General features: G+C 40.9%; 1 protein-coding gene across 2 annotated transcripts in view; it reads right to left on the reverse strand.

The window, feature by feature from the left end:
- Positions 1-4358: 4358 nt before the first annotated feature.
- ppwd1 (peptidylprolyl isomerase domain and WD repeat containing 1) overlaps positions 4359-21405 on the reverse strand; it is a 35684-nt gene continuing 18637 nt past the window's right edge. The window contains exons 5-11 of one of the 2 annotated variants that reach the window (XM_033029857.1): positions 17435-17882; positions 13900-14090; positions 10563-10752; positions 7751-7932; positions 7238-7319; positions 5873-6055; positions 4359-4603 (exon numbers count right to left, since the gene is read on the reverse strand). In XM_033029857.1, the coding sequence (XP_032885748.1) occupies positions 4460-4603; positions 5873-6055; positions 7238-7319; positions 7751-7932; positions 10563-10752; positions 13900-14090; positions 17435-17882 (1420 nt within the window). In that variant the 3' untranslated portion in view covers positions 4359-4459. The remainder of the gene's footprint in view (positions 4604-5872; positions 6056-7237; positions 7320-7750; positions 7933-10562; positions 10753-13899; positions 14091-17434; positions 17883-21405) is intronic. The other variant, XM_033029865.1, reaches the window with a different exon arrangement.

The raw sequence follows: 21405 nt of genomic DNA on the forward strand, positions 1-21405 counted from the left end.
GGGACATGGAATTGCGGATCAGTTGGGGGAGGGAGTTCCAGAGCCTGGGAGTTGCCCTGGAGAAGGCTCTGTCCCCAAAACTGCAGAGGTTGGACTTGTGGATGGCGAGGAGACCGGCTGATGTGGATCTGAGGGACCGTGAGGGTTGGTAGGGGGAGAGGAGGTCAGTGAGATATGGCGGGGGGCAGATGGTGGAGGGCTTTGTAGGTGAGGATCAGGATTTTGTAGTTGATCCGGTGGGAGATGGGAAGCCAGTGAAGTTGTTTGAGGACTGGAGTGATGTGATGCCAGGACTTGGTGTGGGTGATCAGTCGGGCGGCTGCGTTCTGGACCAGTTGGAGTCGGTTGATGTAGGTGGAGCTGATGCCAAGGAGAAGTGAGTTGCAGTAGTCCAGTCGGGAGGAGATGAAGGCATGGATGAGTCTTTCAGCAGCGGGAGGTGTGAGAGAGGGTCTGAGTTTGGCGATGTTGCGGAGATGAAAGAAGGAGGTTTTAATGACATGGCGGATGTGAGGCTCAAGGGAGAGGGTGGAATCAAAGATCACGCCAAGGTTGCGGGCCTGGGGAGATGGGGAGACTGGTGCCGCCGATGGTGAGAGTGGGGTTATTGATTTTGCTGAGTGTGACTTTGGAGCCTATGAGGAGGAATTCTGTCTTATCGCTGTTGAGTTTGAGGAAATTATGTTGTCACCTTGTTGTGGAAGAGATGCATGGGTGGACCTGAGATTCTGAGAGCGATGACGTCTGGAGCTATGCTCCTGGTAGGGCCACCCATGGATGGTGAGGGGGAGGTCTCTGACAAAGAGCAATATAACCAAGACCTCAACGATGGAACAGGCGGAAGACGATGGCTGACTTTAGTGGAGCGTCACAATGGCCGGGAAGGCGGATGAAGGCTGCAGCAGAAAAGGGTCTCCGGTCGTCTTGGACTCCATGCCACTGGATCCTGACCCAGATCCGTCAAGAACTGTGGGGTGGCTGTCTGTGCACCAGTCTCCCCACGTTAAGTCACGTACAGGCATCCTCCATATAGGGAGTAGCACCCTGGATACACCTATGGTGATGGTCAGCCATGACCGAAGGGGGCCTAAGAAGTATAAAATTGTGAGGGGAATAAATAGGGTGAATGTACATCCCATTACCCAGAGTAGGGGAATCAAGAACTAGAGGGTATAAGGTGAAAGGAAACTACAGTATTTCACATAGAATGGTGGGCATATAGAACAAGCTGCCACAGGAAATAGCCAAGGCAGCTACAAAGACATTAAAAAAACAGTAGGACAGGTACAAGGATATGAAAGATTTAGAGGGATATATGGGCCAAATGCGGACATGTGGGATGAGCACAGATGGGGCTGTTTAGTTGGCATGGATGAGTTGGGTGGAAGGACTGGTTTCCATGCTGTATAACTGATGTGGTAAACAGTTTTTATTTGTTGCACCTTGTCGAAACCAGACATTGATGCTGTGATCACTTTGCAGAGCACCTGCATTGAGGCTGCAGGAGTGACCCTGAATTTTTGGTTGCCTGCCACTTTGGTTCACCTTGGAGGAACATTACATCTATCTGACCATATTACAGCCTTCTGGGATCACGAATTCTGGAAAGTTGGACGATTCAATATTTTTAGCAGAACTGGCTATTGCTACGTCATCTTGTTTGCCCAATTTAGTTACTCTAGATTGCTACACACATCCCCCCAGCTTAACAAAGTATAATCTGATCCTATTTGCTATACTTACTTATTTGAGCTACTGAAGCAGGCTTTTTGGACTGTGTTATGCTAACCCATCTATACTAATTGTATTTACCAGCATTTGGTCTATGGCCTTCTAGGTTTCATCTAGATATTTAACTGTGATAGTTTCTGCTTCCAACACCCACTTGGGCGGTGCGTTTAATCATCCACTCATTGAAATAAATTTAGACTTTAGAGATGCAATGCGGAAGCAAGCCCTTCAGCCCACGCCGATAAGTGATTACCCTGTACACTAATACTATCCTATACACTAGGGTAGGGACAATTTACAGAAGCTAATTAACCTAGTGACCTGTATGTCTTTGGAGTGTGGGAGGAAACCAGAGCACTCAGAGAAAACCCACAGTCACAGGGAGTTTAAGAAGGAACTGCAGATGCTGGAAAATCGAAGGTACACAAAAATGCTGGAGAAACTCAGCGGCTGCAGCAGCATCTATGGAGCGAAGGAAATAGGCAAAGTTTTGGGCCAAAACTCTTCTTCACAGGGAGAACGTACAAACTCCGAACAGAGAGCACTCATGATCAGTATCGAACCCGGGTCCCTGGCGCTGTAAGGCAACAATTCTACCTTACAATTCTCGGGGCAGTCATGGTGGTGCAGCGGTAGAGTTGCTGCCTTACAGTGAATGCAGCGCTGAAGACACGGGTTTGAACCCGACTACGGGTGATGTCTGTACGAAGTTTGTACGTTCTCCCCGTGACCTGCGTGAGTTTTCTCCAAGATCTTCGGTTTCCTCCCACAGCCTGTTTCCACGCTGTTTCTCTAAAAGATTCTAGCTAAAATAAATGTTATAGCTTTGACTACTAAAATGTAGAACATACTTAATGAAAAAATATGTACTTGCCCTCACTCATTCACTACAGCATTCACTCCACATTCTGCCCATCTTTTTCCTTAAAATTCGGTTTCACCCTCTCAACACCTTCTCTTTAGTTATGCACCCCTACCCCATCTTTGCTGCTATTGAAAACAAATTTGTTTTTCTTTCTTAATTCTGATAAAAAAAGTCCTGGGCTCAAAGCAGTAACAGTTTTTGCCTGAGCTGCTGAGTTTTTCAACCATTTTCTGTTTTTATTTCAGCTTCCCGGCACTTGCAGGTTTTTTTTGGAGATCCAAACGACTGAAGATGCAGACGTCTTGAGCAAAATAAAATAAAAAGAAACGGGTCCCAACCAGAAAGATCATGCATCCATTTCCCTCCATAGATGCTGCCTTTATGCTGAGTTCCTGTTTGCAATTTGTTTGTTGTACTTTTTAATTTTATTTATTTGGTCTTGCCAACTCGCATAGTTGCATCTTCGCTGCAAGGATTATTTCTTAACCTAATCTCTTGTTTAACTGCATTTGATAAGTGCTGAAGGACATTTTGACCTGTTACTCATCCTAGTGATACCATCATTGTACTCCCTTACATTCAAGAATAATTTAATTGCTCTCAACAACCATTTTCTGACAGTATTTTACATTTGCTATCATTTCCTCTTATGTCATCTAAAGAATTGTACATTTGTCATTTTCGTTTGTCATTTACAGGCATGTTACAACCAGCCACTGAGGTTTGCACTTGTGAAGGCCAAACGAAACTGGTTTAAATTGGTTAATTGCATTAATTTGACCTGTCCATCTACTTTTCCAAATTAATTAAATGATTCTCTTAAAACTGTATTAAGCATACTATAATTTAGAGGAAAGATAATTACACAAAATGATCTTACAGTGGTCTAAATATATTAGACACCTACAGCCCAAGAAAAAGAATATAATAATTGAACAATACAGCACAGGAACAGGCTTTCAGTCCACAATGTCTGTGCTAAATATGATGCCAAGATAAACCAACTTAATCTGCCTGCACATGATCCATATCCTTGCATATCCAGGTGCCTATCTAAAAATCATATCTGCCATCACCACCACCACCCATGGCAACACCATCCTCCCACCACCCACCGTGTAGAAAACTGGCCCCGATTCTTCTCCTTTATTCTTTGCCACTCTCACCTTCAAGCTACGTCTTCTAGTCTTTGACATTTCCACTCTGGGATAAAGGTTACCCTATTATTGTTGCCTCTTGCCATGCTAGAGAAATAGCCTGAGGCAGTATGGGAAGGGGAGTGGGTACAAATAATGCATTTTTTTTTCATGCTAGTACCAACACCTACCTGTTCATTAATCATAGGAGCAGAATTACGCCATCCGGACCATCGAGGTTACTCCACCATTCAATCATGTCTAATCTACCTTTCCTTCTCAGCCCCTCCTTACTCCCCTTCACCCTTGCTAATACAGATTCTGTCAATCTCCATCTTAAAGATACCCAATGACTTGGCCTCCACATCCGTCTGTAGCAATGAATTCCAGATTAGAGAAATTCCTCCTCATCTCCTTTCTAAAGGTACGTCCTTTTTAAGGATTAAGGTATAGTTGCAGCTGGTTGCCTGACTTGCATAGTTGAACACGGAATGTAACTTTTTAAAAGCAAAAGATTTGAAATGTTTGCATTTAATTCTGAAGGTTAACGATGTACCTGATCTCATGAAAATCACTGAAATGCTACATCGCCGTCCAATGATGCGACTGATTCATACACAAAAATATTTATTTTTGTAACAAAATTTATTTTGACTAAAAAAGATTACAAAATTACTTTTACAATATTGAAGCATGCTCTCAATATTTTCTTGTTAAAATGGCACGTTTATTTTACAGTAATATTGATAATGCTGATATCTTCATAGGGTTTATCTGTTTTTGGATTACACTTCACATTAGCAATCCTCTGGACCACTTCCATTCCTTTTGTCACACGACCAAAAACTGTGTGTTTGTTATCAAGCCAGGGCTGAAAATATTAAAACAAAGATGAATATTTTCCAAAAGTATATTTTCTTAAATTCTGCATTAATACTTCACAACAGAAAATGACCCAATTCAGCGTGACAAAGATTTACAAATCATAGTTTGGAGTCCCAGACAGACATGGTCAATTTGATAGAAGAGGTCAGAGAGCTTGGGGTGGGAGGAAGGACAGAACCAGTTTTGAACATGCTATATTGCTCCTACATCTGCCAGTTTTGGTCCTGTGCGACTCTAAGGCCTTCAGCAAAGGCTATGACACATGGTCAAATGAGTCACCAGAGCAAGCTGCGCCCAAAACAATTGAAAAAGCCCTTAACAGACAGCAAAGCTACTATAATGGCCTCTAAATTTCTGCCCCAACAATGGCCACTTCAAATTATGTTTGTAAAACCTACAAGTATATGTCAGAAAAAAATGACTATTCTTATTTACAACTGTACAAGATACCTCTTCACAGAATTCAACTGGTATCAAATCTATGATACACCTCATTATCCACTTCATATACACAAAATTATGGAGTAACAGGCAGCATCGCTGGAGAGAAGGAATGGGTGAGATTTCAGGTGGAGACGCTTCTTCAGGCTGAACAAATGTCTCGACCCAAAACGTCAGCCATTCCTGCTCTCCAGAGATGCTGCCAGTCCCACTGAGTTACTCCAGCATTTTGTGTCTATCTTTGGTGTAAGCCAGCATCTGCAGTTCCTTCCTACTCATTATCCAGTTCTATTTATCTGCATAACCAACTTCAAATATGATGAAACAGTAAATCCCTAGGCTTTACATTGGATTTCAATGTTGCACTTCAGTCTGGCACACTGTTTGTTCAGACGTGGCTTAGGCTTTCCTCTAAAGTCCACTCTTTAAAACTAGTTTTTATTGTACTTATAGAATTTGGTTGAGTTGGAGCAGACAAGCATTAGAGCCGGAATCTTCTCTGAAGCACTGAAATTGTAAAGCAAGTTATCCACATGTTATACAACTGGTTTTGGTCATTTAAAATTAAGAAATATAATTTACATTCAGAGTGTATTTGCCCCACAAGCTAATGTTTTTCCAAATTGAGTATTTACTGTTTCATCATATTTGAAGTTGGTTATGCAGATAAATAGAACTGGATAATGAGTTAGATGCAATCACATTGAATGGCGGTGCTGGCTCGAAGGGCCGAATGGCCTACTCCTGCACCTATTGTCTATTGTCCACATTCAATTCTGAATAACAGCAAATAAAAGAAACTTTAAAAACTTACTGTAGGTACAACAGTAACAAAGAACTGTGATCCATTACTGTTCGCACCTGCATTGGCCATGCTTAGAGTATACGGTCGATCATGCCTTAATGTTGGGTGAAATTCATCTTCGAATTCTCCTCCCCAAATACTTTCTCCTCCCATCCCGGTCCCAGTTGGGTCTCCAATTTGAATCATGAAACCCTACAAAAGATGTGCAAATCAAATTGTGGATACGTATAATATGCCTTTCACTTGCACTACATTTTTAACTCAAAGCTTTACATAATGAGATTGATATCACTTTAACCAATAAATTAATCCGATTACAAAGTTTGCTACCGTCGAGTTTTATTCCAAATACTCGAATGTAATGATTGGTCTTCTTATGAAGCAGCAAAATTCAAAATGGAACTTTATTTCCAAAAAGGCTTTGGTTTTTATTTAACTTTCGACCACCCATTCTGGTGGTTTTAAATTTATATGGCTCAAGGAACTACAGCAGCAAACTCCCACTTCCCTTTCTGTTTCTGCAATGTACCTGAAATTGCACCAATTCTTGGATCCCCAAACTTTGCAAACAAAGATGTCAGTAATCTTTGTATTGTCCACACCATTTAAAAACATCAACATTTCGGGTCGAAACCATTCTTCAGACCTGAAACGTTGCCTATTTCCTTCGCTCCATAGATGCTGCCTCACCCACTGAGTTTCTCCAGCATTTTTATCTACCTTCGATTTTCCAGCATCTGCAGTTCCTTCTTAAACATTTAAAAATATCATATAGTTTAACTGTACAAATCATGTTCATAAGTGATAGGAGCAGAATTAGGCCTATGAAGTCTACTCTGCCATTCAATCATGGCTGATGTATCTCTCCTTCCTAACCTCATTCTCCTGCCTTCTCCCCAGAACCTGTACTAATCAAGAATCTATCTATCAACACCTTAAAAATATCCATTGACTTGGCCTCCACAACCTTCTGTGGCAATGAATTCCACATTCACCACCCTCTGACTAAAGAAATTCCTCCTCACCTCATTTCCTAAAGGAACCCTTTAATTCTGGGGGCTATGACCTCTAGTCCTAGACTCTCCACCAGTGGAAACATCCTCTCCACATCCACTCCATCCAGGCCTTTCACTATTTGATCGGCCAATAAAGTCATGCCAACATTCAATACTTACACTGTAATTCAGGTTAAATTATGCTTAGTTAAATTATTCCCCAACACTTCAAAAAAAGGAATTCTCAGATCTGGAAAAAAACCTTAGAAAGAATCTAGCTTGCAGAAAGTTCTATATCAATAAATACTTTACTCATTAAAATGAAATAAACAATCTCATTTTCCTAAACTATAATACCAAGTGCAGTAGACAAAAATACCTTAATGATACGATGAAAAATGTGGCCATTGAAATATCCATTCCTGCTGTGCACACAGAAATTCTCTACAGTTTTTGGACACCTAATTAAAAAAAATTAAAAAGTACTGGTTAATTTTACCAGAGGAGTACAGTGAGAAGGAAAAAGAAAAATCTCAAAAATTACTTTCATAACCTAACCCCAACCCATCTCACCCCCAAAGTGTAAAAGTCCATTTTATTTATTTGAGATGATCAAATATAAATTGTACTGGGCAAGATACACCAAATCTTAAAAAGAAAATAACTATTTGTAAATGAAGAAACGTTTTTGATTGATTACGCAGTCCTTCATTGCTCCATCATTTGTTTCAAATTAAATTAGAATAGAATCATGCATGAATTCTTAAACTTTGAACACTAGTAACACTTTACACAAAAGCTGTATTCAGTTATATTTAGCTTTCTTTGTAAAGCACAAACATTCTCAGTTTCACATTTCACTAAAATGTATTTGAGTACCCCATAAACTTACTCAACAGGGAAGAGTTTGACATGGACATCTCCCATAGTTGTGTGGATGACTGCACAATCTGAGACTCGCTTGGGACCATCGGCCTGAGTGGCTGCCATGACCTCCTCTTTGGAAGGTTTCTCATTGAAAACATCTCGATCAGACTCAGCACTCTTTGTATCTTCTGGCTCCCTCTTTGTAAACTTTACATAATTAAAATCAGAAAAGAATACATCTTAGATACCAACACATTTAAATAGAGGTAAATGTCCAGAACAACTCCTCCTACTGTTAAGATTTTCTTTTGAATATCCAAGAATATTTAACCTCCAGTCCTACTAATCAAGCCTCAAAACACAGACAACTGGTGATTAGTGCTTGTTTGTTAAACTAATGGCTCAACCATTTGAATTTCACAGACTAGATGTTATTTTGTTGTCTTATAAGATTACATTTTAAAATCACAGCATCAATATTTGCTAATAAGTGTATGCAAATTAATGTTAATATTGATTTTAAATTATGTCTCCCAAAACCAGAGCTTCATAATCCACCCATAAAAGATTCTTCAAGCACTGCCCAAACATCATAACATGGGAATGAATATCCATGAACCAGGCACGTGCCGTAATTATTCAGGGTAGGCAGACAGTCGGCATTTAAAAAAATCTTAAACCACGCATATAAGATGGCAGTCGACTTTTATAAAGTAATTTGTCTTCAAAAACCATATCTCTTAATAAAGTACCGTATTTCCCGGCAATGAAGACGCTCCTGCGTTTAAGACGCACCCCCATTTTGAGTTGCTAAATTTAAAAAAAAAGGCTGGCGGGACATAGAATTTCCCACGCTCAAAAAAATAAAATAAAAATAAAGAAAGTAATTTGTTGTTTGTCATGTACATCAATGATCTGGATGATGGTGTAGTAAATTGGATTAGTAAGTATGCAGATGATACTAAGATAGGTGGTGTTGTGGATAATGAAGTAGTTTTCCAAAGTCTACAGAGAGATTTAGGCCATTTGGAAGAATGGGCTGAAAGATGGCAGATGGAGTTTAATGCTGATAAGTGTGAGGTGCTACAACTTGGCAGGACAAATCAAAATAGGACGTACATGGTAAATGGTAGCGAATTGAGGAATGCAGTTGAACAGAGGGATCTAGGAATAACTGCATAGTTCCCTGAAGGTGGAATCTCATGTAGATAGGGTGGTAAAGAAAGCTTTTGGTATGCTAGCTTTTATAAATCAGAGCATTAAGTATAGAAGTTGGGATGTAATGTTAAAATTGTACAAGGCATTGGTGAGACCAATTCTGGAATATGGTGTACAATTTTGGTCGCCCAATTATAGGAAGGATGTCAACAAAATAGAGAGAGTACAGAGGAGATTTACTAGAATGTTGCCTGGGTTTCAGCAACTAAGTTACAGAGAAAGGTTGAATAAGTTAGGTCTTTATTCTTTGGAGCGCAGAAGGTTAAGGGGGGACTTGATAGAGGTCTTTAAAATGATGAGAGGGATAGACAGAGTTGACATGGATAAGCTTTTCCCATTGAGAGTACGGAAGATTCAAACAAGAGGACATGACTTGAGAATTAAGGGACAGAAGTTTAGGGGTAACATGAGGGGGAACTTCTTTGCTCAGAGAGTGGTAGCTGTGTGGAAGTGGTGGAGGCAGGTTCGATTTTATCATTTAAAAATAAATTGGATAGGTATATGGATGGGAAAGGAATGGAGGGTTATGGTCTGAGTGCAGGTAGATGGGACTAGGGGAGAATAAGTGTTCGGCACGGACTTGTAGGGCCGAGATGGCCTGTTTCCGTGCTGTAATTGTTATATGGTTATATGGTTAATAGCCATTTCATAATTTTAGTCAAGGTAGGCAGTGCCTACCATGCCTACCCTGATGGCACGTGCCTGTTCTCAACGCTCCTGCCCTCCCCGCAACTTTACCCCTGGCCAGACTCCCCACACGCTGTGAAAGGAACTCTCCCCCCCCCAGCGGCGCTGTCCGTTTACAGCCGCTTCTCTCTTGTAGCCGCTTCCCATCAGCTACAAGCAATGAGGAATAGACTTGGCTATCCCTCAGTACAGCAACTTCGTTCTTGATGTTGCTGTACTGAGGGACAGCTAAGTCTATCTTTCTTGCCTAACAACCTAACCTTCGGCCTCCAAGACGAAGGTAAATTTTCGTGCCTTTTTTATGGGTAAAAAATAGCGTCTTCCGAGAAATACGGTATTTAAAAACATATAGCTCAAAGAAATGTACTTACCACATTATTTGCACAACAAACTCTATTCTTCTCTCTTTGTTTCTTAAGATACTCTTAAGATAATGACAATCCATGTTTGAAAACCCCGCCAAGAAACTTGCGCTGCGCATGCGCAGTAAGCTGCGGTGCAAAGGCCAAATTTCAGCTGCCTTCAGCTCCCCTTGTCACTGTCGGCTTGAAGCAGCGTCGACGGCACGTGAGCTGCACATACTTCTGTGTATTACATGTACTGCGGATGAAAGGCACGGAGAATTATGCCTACCTAAGAGAGAGATCTCTTAGGTAGGCATAATTCTCCCAGTGCCTTTACTATTTATATTTAATAATTACCATTTTATAATTTTAGTCACGGTAGGCAGTACCTACCTTGTCTATCCTGACGGCACGTGCAGAAACTTAGGAAAGAAATGCTTGCACTATTAAGACTTATAAAAAAGTAAAATAAACATCCATTCTGCATCAAGGGACCTTATTACATTCATTTCTGGCAGCAAATAATTTGAATTTCTAGTATGTTTTACTGAAATTACCAATTAATTGTGAACAAAGATTTCCACCCACCATATAAAATCGATTCTTTTTAAATGCTGTGCAGAATACAGTTGGATCATGTTGAACATTTTGCAGTGCAGGGTTGTCAGATGCTTTCATCTCTATGGTCATTACAGCCTGAGCTGTTTTAGCTGCGCCTTGGAACAGGGTCAGTTGCACCGCCCGTATATTTTCTTGTTTACCCAAGATCCGTACACACCTTAGGAGAATAAAAACTTTCACAATCCACTCACATCACCAAAATGCTTAGAAGCAATTATCCCAATACCTTCAGTTACATTGTATGATATCCAAGACCTACAATTGTACTGTATTGTTTTTGTGCATCTTACTTGACAGAATTTGGAAAGGTCGTAGGGAAAGTTATGTAATAGGAAGATATTGCAACTGGAAAACCGGAACAAAGGAATACACTGATCCAGAAATCCCACTGAACTGCTCACTGCCCAAGGTCACCGAGGTCTGTCCGCTAAACAGCTTCTTATTTGAAGCAGGTGCTGGTCCTGCATGGAAATCAGCTTCTGTGCAATTAGAGGTACTGAACAACACAGAGCCTTGATCATGAATCCTACTGAACTGCTGCGAGAGCTAGTTAGCTCCTTCTCTTGGGTGAACTGGCTGCCAGAGCTTGAATGCTGGTGAATATCTTGGAAAAACATTAAAAAATGCTCAACTATTTAAAAAAAAAATTGTGCATATTGCTGCAAAATGCTATAAATATAGAACATAGATAAAGTACAGCACAGGAACAGGCCCTTCGGACCGAAAGGTCTGTGCCAAACATGATACCAAGATAATTTAACCTCATCGACCTATACATAATCCATATCTCTACAAAGACATTGGAATCCCAGTATTACAAACATGCCCTAAAGTGGGTGAGTTCACAAACTACTGTATTGTTACTCTGCTAGAAATGTGACAATTCCACATAGAGCGCTCATTTTTGTTGGAATTTTGTGACCAATCTAATGTTTTTCATTCTTCTGAAAGCTTACCATATTGCAGCCATTAGTATTTATATTAGTTCAATTCCAATATCCTCTCCATCAAGCAGCTCCATAACCAGGCATTCAAACTACATCATTTGGCTGTGCACCTGGGCCCTCTACTTCTACATCCCAAGTCATTCCTCAGCACCCATCACCAAACATGGCTCTCTGGATCCAAAGTATCTTTTAACTTTCAGAAATCTGTTAAAATGACTCATTTTGCAATTTTACCCAGCAATATTTCTATTTAGTTTCACCCTGATGCACATTTTTTTCCTTGACCATGTTGACTTTTTATACTTCAGGAAGACAAAGCCATTCAATACAGTTCTTTGCCAGATGTGCTATTTAATTAGATCATAGCTAAATTGTACCTCAGTTTCATTTACCTGCCTTTGCTTTATTATGTAGGTAGCTGAGTTCTGCATATGGAGTTAGTTATTGCACTTAGCATACATTTGTATCAGTTTAGATAGTACTTGGGCCATTCTTGCAGAAGAGATTTACCAGAATGTTGTATGGATTAGACCTGGAGAGGTTGGACATATTTGGATTGTTTTCTCTGGAGCATCGGAGTCTGAGTGGAGACCTGATAGAAGTTTATAAAAGTATGAAGGGGCACAGACAGGATAGATAGTCAGAATCATTTTCCTCCTCAAGATGGAAATACTAGAGGGCAGAGCTTTAACGTGAGAGGGAGCAAGTTTAAAGGAAATATGCAGAGTAAGTTTTTGTTAAACACAAGAGTGGTGGCTATGTGGAATGCATTGCCACGGGTGGTGATGGAAGCAAATATAATGGAGTAATTTAAGAGACTTTTAGACAGACACATGAATATGCAAAAAATGGAGGGATATGGATCACTTGCAAACAGAAAGGATGAGTTTAATTTGCTATCAGATTCTGCACAGATATTGTGGGCCTCTAAGCTATCATTTTCATGGAAAATAATTATTTGACTTCATTGAATGAGCCACATTTAATTATTAGCATTGTTTTCTGGATTTGTCCCAATGGAGAAAAATCAAATCATTTAAGATTTCAATAGCCCATCTTTCTAAACTCGAGAGAATACTGGCAGTTTATGTAATCTGTTCTCATGGCATAGCCCGTCAGAAAGGCAGAGATGATTCCCTTGAATGTGCATAAGACCCCCCCCCAAAGCACACATGTTTCTTGGGATATAAAGTAGTAGTTCAGAAAGGTTCCAAACAACAAAATCCAAATTTCCGTTAAGCAGCATGTAATTGAGTCACAAACCAGCCATGATCACAGTGATTAGATTCAGGAGGCCAAATACCCCAGTCCATCTACATTCATACAAACCTCCCACAGATGGCTGCCTTATTTTAATCTTCCATCACCAAACTTTCTGGATAATTATTTGAACATATGCCTTGTTGACCACCAGTTTAATATGCATTGGGACCTTCTGTTTTCACTGGAGTCAAAATGTAATTGCCATCCTCTAGAACTGTGGGGGCAGTGATATGAAATAATTGGGCAAAATAAGACACAGTCAATCAAAATGTGTCTTCAGCAATTAGCTCGACATGATCCAAAATCCACTCTCAGGTTGATACAATTCTGATAGTAAATTTTAAAAGGGAGTAAGACTAATTGAACAGGTCTTTCAAAATAGCTGGCAATATCAATGGGCCAGATGTCTCCCATCGCATTGTGTGCTTTTATAATAGCATAACATAGCCAAGTCTAATGTCCTCAGCTGACATGCACATGTTTTCAGCCAAAGAACAAAGCAATTAGATGAGGAAACATAGCCATTTTTTCTCCTTATTTGCACTTAATAAACAAATACGGCCTCCTCAATGTAACCCTATCTATTATGACAAAACAAAACAGCTTTCCTGCCATCAAGGTAAATTTCCCCACATGAACATCCTCTCGTGCTTTGCCCTACATTACATCCCACACATCCAAAATTCTACAGACCATTTCCCATATTTTCATTATTTGATGCTTGCCATTTGACTTACTTCCCTACTCCATTCTACCATAATTAACTCCAAACCAAGTCCTTTCGCCCTTACCAAATCCCTATTCAAATACATAAATAATCAAGAAACTCATGTTTCTCATGGGAAGCCCAAATGGATGGTTCAGTTACATCTCATATTACTGGCAAGCCATCTTTTTTATTTGTGTCTACAGATCTCCAGCTAAAGGTGACATGCAAAAACAAGCAGATTGCTTTAAACCATATACGAATAAAAGGAGAAATAACTGCAATATCAAAATTAATCCATTCCATTTTGTGTATTCAATTTCACAGCTAGTCTGGCGATTCTCTTACTTTATTATGATTTTATGCATCATTTTATTTTCATAAATACCTGTTTGTTTCTATATTTATTACTTTAATTCCCAGCATTGTGCCATATAGTACAAAGTGTCCAGTCTCATCAAAAACAATGTTGGCTAGCCTCATTCCATCAACTTTCTCCAGTTCTCTTTCGACAGCCATACGTCGGCCAAACTCCATGTCGGGAAGCTGTTGTCTCATCTGCTGCAATTCTGTAAACATCTTAAAAACATCAAATAATAGTTCAATTCACATCTCACTGAATTATATCACAGAATAACTGTAAATGAAGATTATTTCAGAATCTCAACATGAACTACATATGAATGCACTGAATAGTGTTACAAAAACTTTCAGGAGATGGGAAGAAGTTGCAAGACTTCATGAACATGACATATCAATATTTTCATTCAGCAAGTGTCAGTGCAGGGCATTCTACAGTGGGCAGAGCTCTAATATGCTGCAGCTTCCACAATGGTTCAAAGTAGAACCGCACATACAGACTGTTTCATCACAAGCATAATTGTACTAAAGATGCTGCCTACCTAACACTACCTTTATGGTGCTTGACAACCAGGCATTTCTATCTCTGCTGCAGTTACATCCACGCATTACATGCAGTGATTAAAAGGAGAACATTAAAGCTGAGAAAGGGAGCTGGAAGTAATTGAAAAAAGCAAATAATTTGCTCCATTTATCGGTGGCAGCATAGTGGCACAGCAGTAGAGTTGCTGCTTTACAGCGCCAGAGACCCGGATCCGATACTGACCACGGGTGATGTATGTATGGAGTTTGCACGTTCTCCCTGTGTGTTTTCTGCAGGTGCACCAGCTTCCTTCTACAATCCAAAAAAGTACAGGTTTGAATAGGTTGATTGGCTTTGGTAAAATAGTTAAATTGTCCCCAGTGTGTAGGATAGTGTTGGCGTGCGGGGTGATCACTGGCTGGCGTTGATGGACCAAGGACCCGTTTCCAAGCCGTATCTCTAAAGTCTAAAGTTATCAAAAGGTTACAAACACTGAATATAGAAATAAATACAATGATGTTTTGTTTACAATAATGCATGGGAACAAGACTGAAGGCAGTGAATGAAGGAGAGATTATAGGTCTGAAAAAAGACTTTCAAAGTAGGAAGGAGAAAGTGTTTTAAGATAGAGGATCTTTAATCTGATCACTGAGTACATGGAACAGGCTGAAGGGCTCCACTAACCTCAAATATTTATAGGTAGATACCAAATGCAGGAGTAACTCAGCGGGACAGGCAGCATCTCTGGAGAGAAGTAATGGTTGACATTTCAGGTCGAGACACTTCTTCAGACTGAAGAAGCGTCTTGACCCGAAACGTCACCCATTCCTTCTCTCCAGAGATGCTGCCTGTCCCGCTGAGTTACTTCAGCATATTGTATCTACCTTCGATTTAAACCAGCATCTGCAGTTTTTTTCCCACTCAAATGTCTATAGTTGAACAAGTTTTAATGAAAACTGTCCTACTCATCCAACCAGTTCATTACAGGCCCAGAGTAAGTAACTATTAATAATAACATGAATTTTAATATTGATCCCATACAGGAATTTGGCCAACAAGATGGAAGGATGCAGATCGGGGACTGGCACAAACAGAAATGATGAACAAACAGGTAGCAGGGCATGGGGATAAGTAGGATGTTCTCAGGTTGGCAGACTGATTAGCAGAGTTTGAGCACTTGGCTCACAACTATTCATGATCTATGTCACGATTTGGCAGAGGACACCAATTGTACAAAATGTATTAGTTAAAAACAAAGAGTAGTAAGAATGAACGGCTTCAAAACAATACAGATAAGGGAGGCGAATAATTGAGAATACGCCGGAATGTGGAAAAAAGGTCATGCACTTGGGAGCACAAAAGTGAAAATCACGAGTATTCAAAAAAAAATTGAGATTGGTGAATGATGATGTTTGAAGGTGCCCTTGTACACAAGTGACAGAAGGTTAACATGCACGTTTAGTTTAGTTTAGAGATACAGTGCGGAAACATGCCCTTTGGCCCACCAAGTCTGCATCGACCAGAAATCCCTGCATATTAACACTATCCTATACACACTAGGGACAATTTACATTTATACTAAGCCAATTAACCGACAAACCTGTACGCGTTTGGCATGTGAGAAGAAAGAGAAGATCTCAGTGAAACCTCGCATGGTCACGGGGAAAACGTAGAAGCTCCGTACAAAAAGCACCCGTAGTTGGGATTGAACCCGGATCTATGCCATTGTAAGCGCTGTACGACAGCAACTCTACCGCTGTGCCACCATGCTGCCCGTGGAACAAGCAAATAAAAAGCCAAATAGTTAACTGGCTTTTATTACAAGAAGATTTGTGTATAGAAGCAAACATAGAAAGTAGGTGCAGGAGTAGACCATTCGGCCCTTCAAGCCAGCACTGCCATTCAATATGATCATGGCTGATCATTTAAAATCAGTACCCTGTTCCTGCTTTCTCCCCATATCCCTTGATTCCGTTAGCCCCAAAAGCTATATCTAACTCTAGAAAACATCCAGTGAATTGGCCTCCACTGCCTTCTGGCAGAGAATTCCAAAGATTCATAAAAATGTTTTTCCACATCTCAGTCCTAAATGGCCTACCCGATTCTTATACTGTGACCCGTGGTTCTGGACTCCCCCAATGTCGGAATATTTTCCCTCTCCAATCCCTTAAGAATCTTACATGTTTCTATAAGATCCTTCTGAATTCCAGTGAATATAAGCCCAGTCGATCCATTCTTTCATCATATGTCATTCCATCATCCCAGGAATTAATCTGGTGACCTACGCTGCACTCCCTCAACAGCAAGAATGTCCTTCCTCAAATTAGGCGACCAAGGAGGTCTTACTGCAATAATTGGGAAGAAGTGCATCTCCAAAATTATACATAGCTTTGCTGTCCTTAACCAAAGAAACATTACTTGCATCGTGGGAGTGCAGTAAGGATTCACTATTCTGGTTCCTGAGATGATGGATTTGCTGCATGGAGACAAGTTGATTTGATTTGGCCTACATGCACCAGAATTTTGAAAAATGAGAGGTGATTCTCATCAAAACATAACATTCTTGCAGGGCTCAGCAGAGTGGATGCAGGAAAGATGTTACTCCTGGCTGAGGAGTCTCAAACTAGGGATCAATGTCTCAATATAAAAGGGGAAACATATCTTCACTCGGTGATAAATCTTTGGAATGCACTCCTTCAGATGATTGTAAAGGCTCAGTCATCAAGTTCATTCAGAAGAGATTGGTAGATTTCTGGATGTTAAGGGTGCCATGGGATAGACCTGGAGAATGACGCAAAGTTAAAATGATCGATCCTGATCTTGATGATTGGCAGATCAGGCTCAAAGGACCGGATGACCAACACCTGGGCTAAATTTTGTGTTCTTAACATTAGAATGAATGCAGCTACGGGTCAGATTATACATGGCCACAATACAATGCAATCGCACTAAATGGCAAAAGTTCACTAAGATATTACTGGCATGTGTCAAAATAGGGATTTAACAGAAAATTGTTGAATTTTTTTAATTGTTCACTTACCGTTAGGGATTCGTCAAATACTCTCATGAGCTTTCCAGTCAAAAACCTGAAAATACGTACTTTACGGTCAGATCCAACGGTAGCCATTTTTTTTCCATCAGAGGAAAACGCGATGCCTATTGGGTACGATTTACATTTTGCAAATTCATACAGGTCTGTATCAGTTTTGTATTCCCACTCTATGTTTTTGGGGAATTTGTAGTCGGTGGGTGGCCCAGTCCAATATTCCAACATTCCTGATTTGTCAGTCGATACAATGACTTTATAGACAGAATTTAAACAGATCTCACTGAGGGAGCAACTGTGCAGTTTTTCAAATACGTGGAGTGGCTGGTTGTCCCCTCTGGCATCGTAAACAAAGATCTTCCCCGAAACTTTCTCTGAACAGGCAACAGCGGATATTGCATCTCCTGGCGAGTAAATCCACCCACACATACCAGGATGGTACCTACAAAAAGAACATTGAGACACTAGTTTCAAATACACAGTGGATTCTATTCCATTTATTGATTGTAGGGTATTAAAATGTTGTACTCCAATATCTAAACTTTTAGAGAACCAAATTAAGAAAGAAAACTTGCATTATTTCAAAAATGCACCAAAGAATGGAAATAATTAAAATAAAATACCTAGCATCAAAAAGAGATTTCCAAAATAAATTTGAGAAGAAATTATCAATTTTTCATGTTAATATTTATGCTTCACAAGTCTAATGCACATAATAATTATTAGCTTTTATATTTAATGACGAAGTGTAATCAAAGGTTACTCCATTTCATGTTGCTTAAAGAACAAGAACAAATATTAACTCCCCAGCATGTTAATAAGAACCGGCTGACAAAGGAAGATAATGGAATGGAATACTTTATTGTCACATGTGACAAGGCAATGTAATTCTTTGCTTGAATACCCATGGTATGCAAATAGTCACCACATAAACAGCGTTGACAAAGTTACAAAGTACCCCCGCCGACTCCCCCTTTGTTCTCCACACCAGGTCCTCCATTGTTCATTGTTCATCCCCCTCCCTCACGGCGATATGGGAGGATATGCATCTCAAGGAGAATGTACTGTAGATGCTGGAAATCTATATAATTAAAAGTGTCATCTTGACCACTTCATATCTGCACTGTATATTGATTTTAGAAAAAACGCTGCCATATATCGCTATGATATTTGGCCATCTTACTCACAGTCCTCCTCCGCTGAGCAGGCCCCGAGGATTTTTCCCATCGATGACAAAAAAAAAGTTATGAGTGTTTAAAAAACCTTGAGATCCTCTTGCCTGTCAATCACCGCGATGAAGGTAATGCTTCTTCCGGGGGGGGTGGGTGGCAGGATTATAAAACCCCGGATGCTTTAACGTGACTCAGTCACTCTGCAAGATCACGAAGGAGAGGCCACAGCTCATCCTAAGCTGTGAATCAACTGAACTGTGAGTCTGCAATGTACTTGCAATAAACGATTTGTTAGCCCTTAATGACAATGCCATGAGTTGTTTGGCCTGCTGCCCTGCCTGTGCTTGAAACTTCAATGCTTTATTAGGTCCGACTGTGTTTAGAGGGAATAAATGCTTTATTAGGTCTGACTGTGTTTGGTTCAAAAGTCCCGCTCATTTCGTGACTTCCGCTTAGTGGATAGGTCGCGCTGATTGCGTAATTTCCGGTGAGTGCAGAGGTCGCGCTGATTGCGTAATTTCCGGTATGTGCAGAGGTCTCACTGACTGCGGAAGTGCCGCTGACTGCGGAAGCGCCAAAGTGGAGAGGCCACACTCAGCCATGTGAGTATTCAAGAAAGTGTACTGCCATATATATGGTGTGTGTCAGTGTGTGTGGATGTGTTTGTGCGTGTGTATCTGTGTGTGTGTATGTGTGTGTGTGTGTGTGTGTATGCCCACAATGTCCATACTAGCCCTCTGGAAACCAGCCCCTTCGGCCCACAACACCTATGCTAGCGCTCCAGAAAGCCTCCCCCCCCCCTCCACAGGCCAGCAATATTGGAATTAGTGGAGAGGTGGAAATTTGTGTTGGGGGACCAGCCCTCCCGTGTGAAGCTGGGACCCAACGGGTCCCCATTTAGTCTAGACTAAACTAAATCCATAACAGATCAGACAGCATCTGGGAAAATAGAAAAGGTGTGAATATTCAAATCAAATGGAAATGCTTTTTGTAATAGCATATTTTCAGTAAGTAGAATGGCGATGAAAAGAGGGGTAAAAAGAAAAGGGAAGGTTTGTGATTGGGATAGATGGCGAATGATTAAGTGCAAAAGGGATTATGGTGAAAAATGAAGAGAGATCTGGAGGAGTCATGTACAACTGCAGTTATTTCTATCAATAACTGCCCTACATCACAAAAATAGTGGCTATCGCCTGAAATATTGGATTCAATGTCAGGCATCTGCAAAGCTCAGAATCTAAGGCTGAGGTGTGTTCCTTTGGCTTCCTTGGAGCTTTGTGAATTTAGCTTCTTGCACAGTTCCTAAGTATAAATTAAATCAAGAATAGCAATGTTGTCATTTTCTTCTTTGGCAGTCCCTTGGGATTGAGGTGACCTACTTCCACTCCAGTCGGAGGTGGCCACTAGGATACCGACAGACTATCACAAATAGGTCAGCAGTTGCTTGATAGGATGGGCAAGTAGGAACTTTGGGAGGGAATATGCACATGCCTCTGTTTTCTCAGGGCTTTCGAAGGGCCTTGATGCGTGAACCTAAATCCATCCCAAATGTTCTTTTCACTTTGAGCACGCATGGGTCAAGTTTCAATCGAGGTGTTGTATTTCCCCCACTCCCCTCCCAAGAACCAAGAGGGAGAAAATGAGGAGGGAGCCTGGCAAGTGAGGCTGTGGACAGAAAGACTATGAGGGGGAAAAGCTCAGTAAAAGCTTGGAAACCTAGACCTTGCCCCAGAGATATTTATTTTGTCCTAACCATCCCTCACTCACCATTTATAAACCTAATTGTTCTCTCTTTCCCAGTTCTGAAGAAGGGTCTTCAGCCTGAAACATTAACACTGCCTCTGTTCTCACATGCTACCTGATGTGCTGAGTATTTCCAAGAAATCCTGTTGTACTTCACATTTCCAGCATTTGACATTTTTTTATTTTCATGATATCGATACTTCTTAGTCCAGGAGATGTTGGATGAGTGCAGAGGTGCAGAAAATAGATGAGATGCATTCATACTTCAGGAAGGAAGAAGTCAACTTTGGAGCATCTATGGGGACTAAAAGCAGTGTTCAGTTGTGGTTTTGTTGGGAGGTAGAAGTTTTGGATATAACCTGAGAAAAATGCTGATAGTAGACATGGTAAAGAGAAACAAATAGCAGAGGTAGAAAAAGAGATTTTGAGCAAGAATTTTAAATTGTATTTTTGCATGCAGGCCGAGGTGGCTGATTGAGAGCTCCGGGCCGCGGGGTGTGCTTGACCTGTCCCGACGTCGGCATTCCGACCATCCTGGCCAGAGGGCTTGAACATCGGGCCGTCCGTGGCGGTGAATACGGAGGGACAGGGCCCCGGGTGAACAACGGAGGAGGAGGAGGACTGTCTGAACTGTATTGCCTTCCACCACAGTGAAGAATGCTATGGTAGATGTCTGTGTTATGGACGATATACTATAGGTGCAGGAGTAGGCCACTCAGCCCTTCGAGCCAGCACCGCCATTTAATGTGATCATGGCTGATCATCCCCAATCAGTACCCCATTCCTGCCTTCTCCCCATATCCCCTGACTCCGCTATCTTCAAGAGCCCCATCTAGCTCTCTCTTGAAAGTATCCAGAGAACCGGCCTCCACCGCCCTCTGAGGCAAAGAATTCCACAGACTCACAACTCTCTGTGAGAAAAAGCGTTTCCTCGTCTCCGTTCTAAATGGCTTACCCCTTATTCTTAAACTGTGGCCCCTGGTTCTGGAATCCCCCAACATAGGGATCATGTTGAATTATGTTGTGTATTGTCTCCTTTTTTAATTGTAA

This window comes from Amblyraja radiata, chromosome 1 (assembly GCF_010909765.2).
Source record: "Amblyraja radiata isolate CabotCenter1 chromosome 1, sAmbRad1.1.pri, whole genome shotgun sequence".
Taxonomy (NCBI): Eukaryota; Metazoa; Chordata; class Chondrichthyes; order Rajiformes; family Rajidae; genus Amblyraja; species Amblyraja radiata.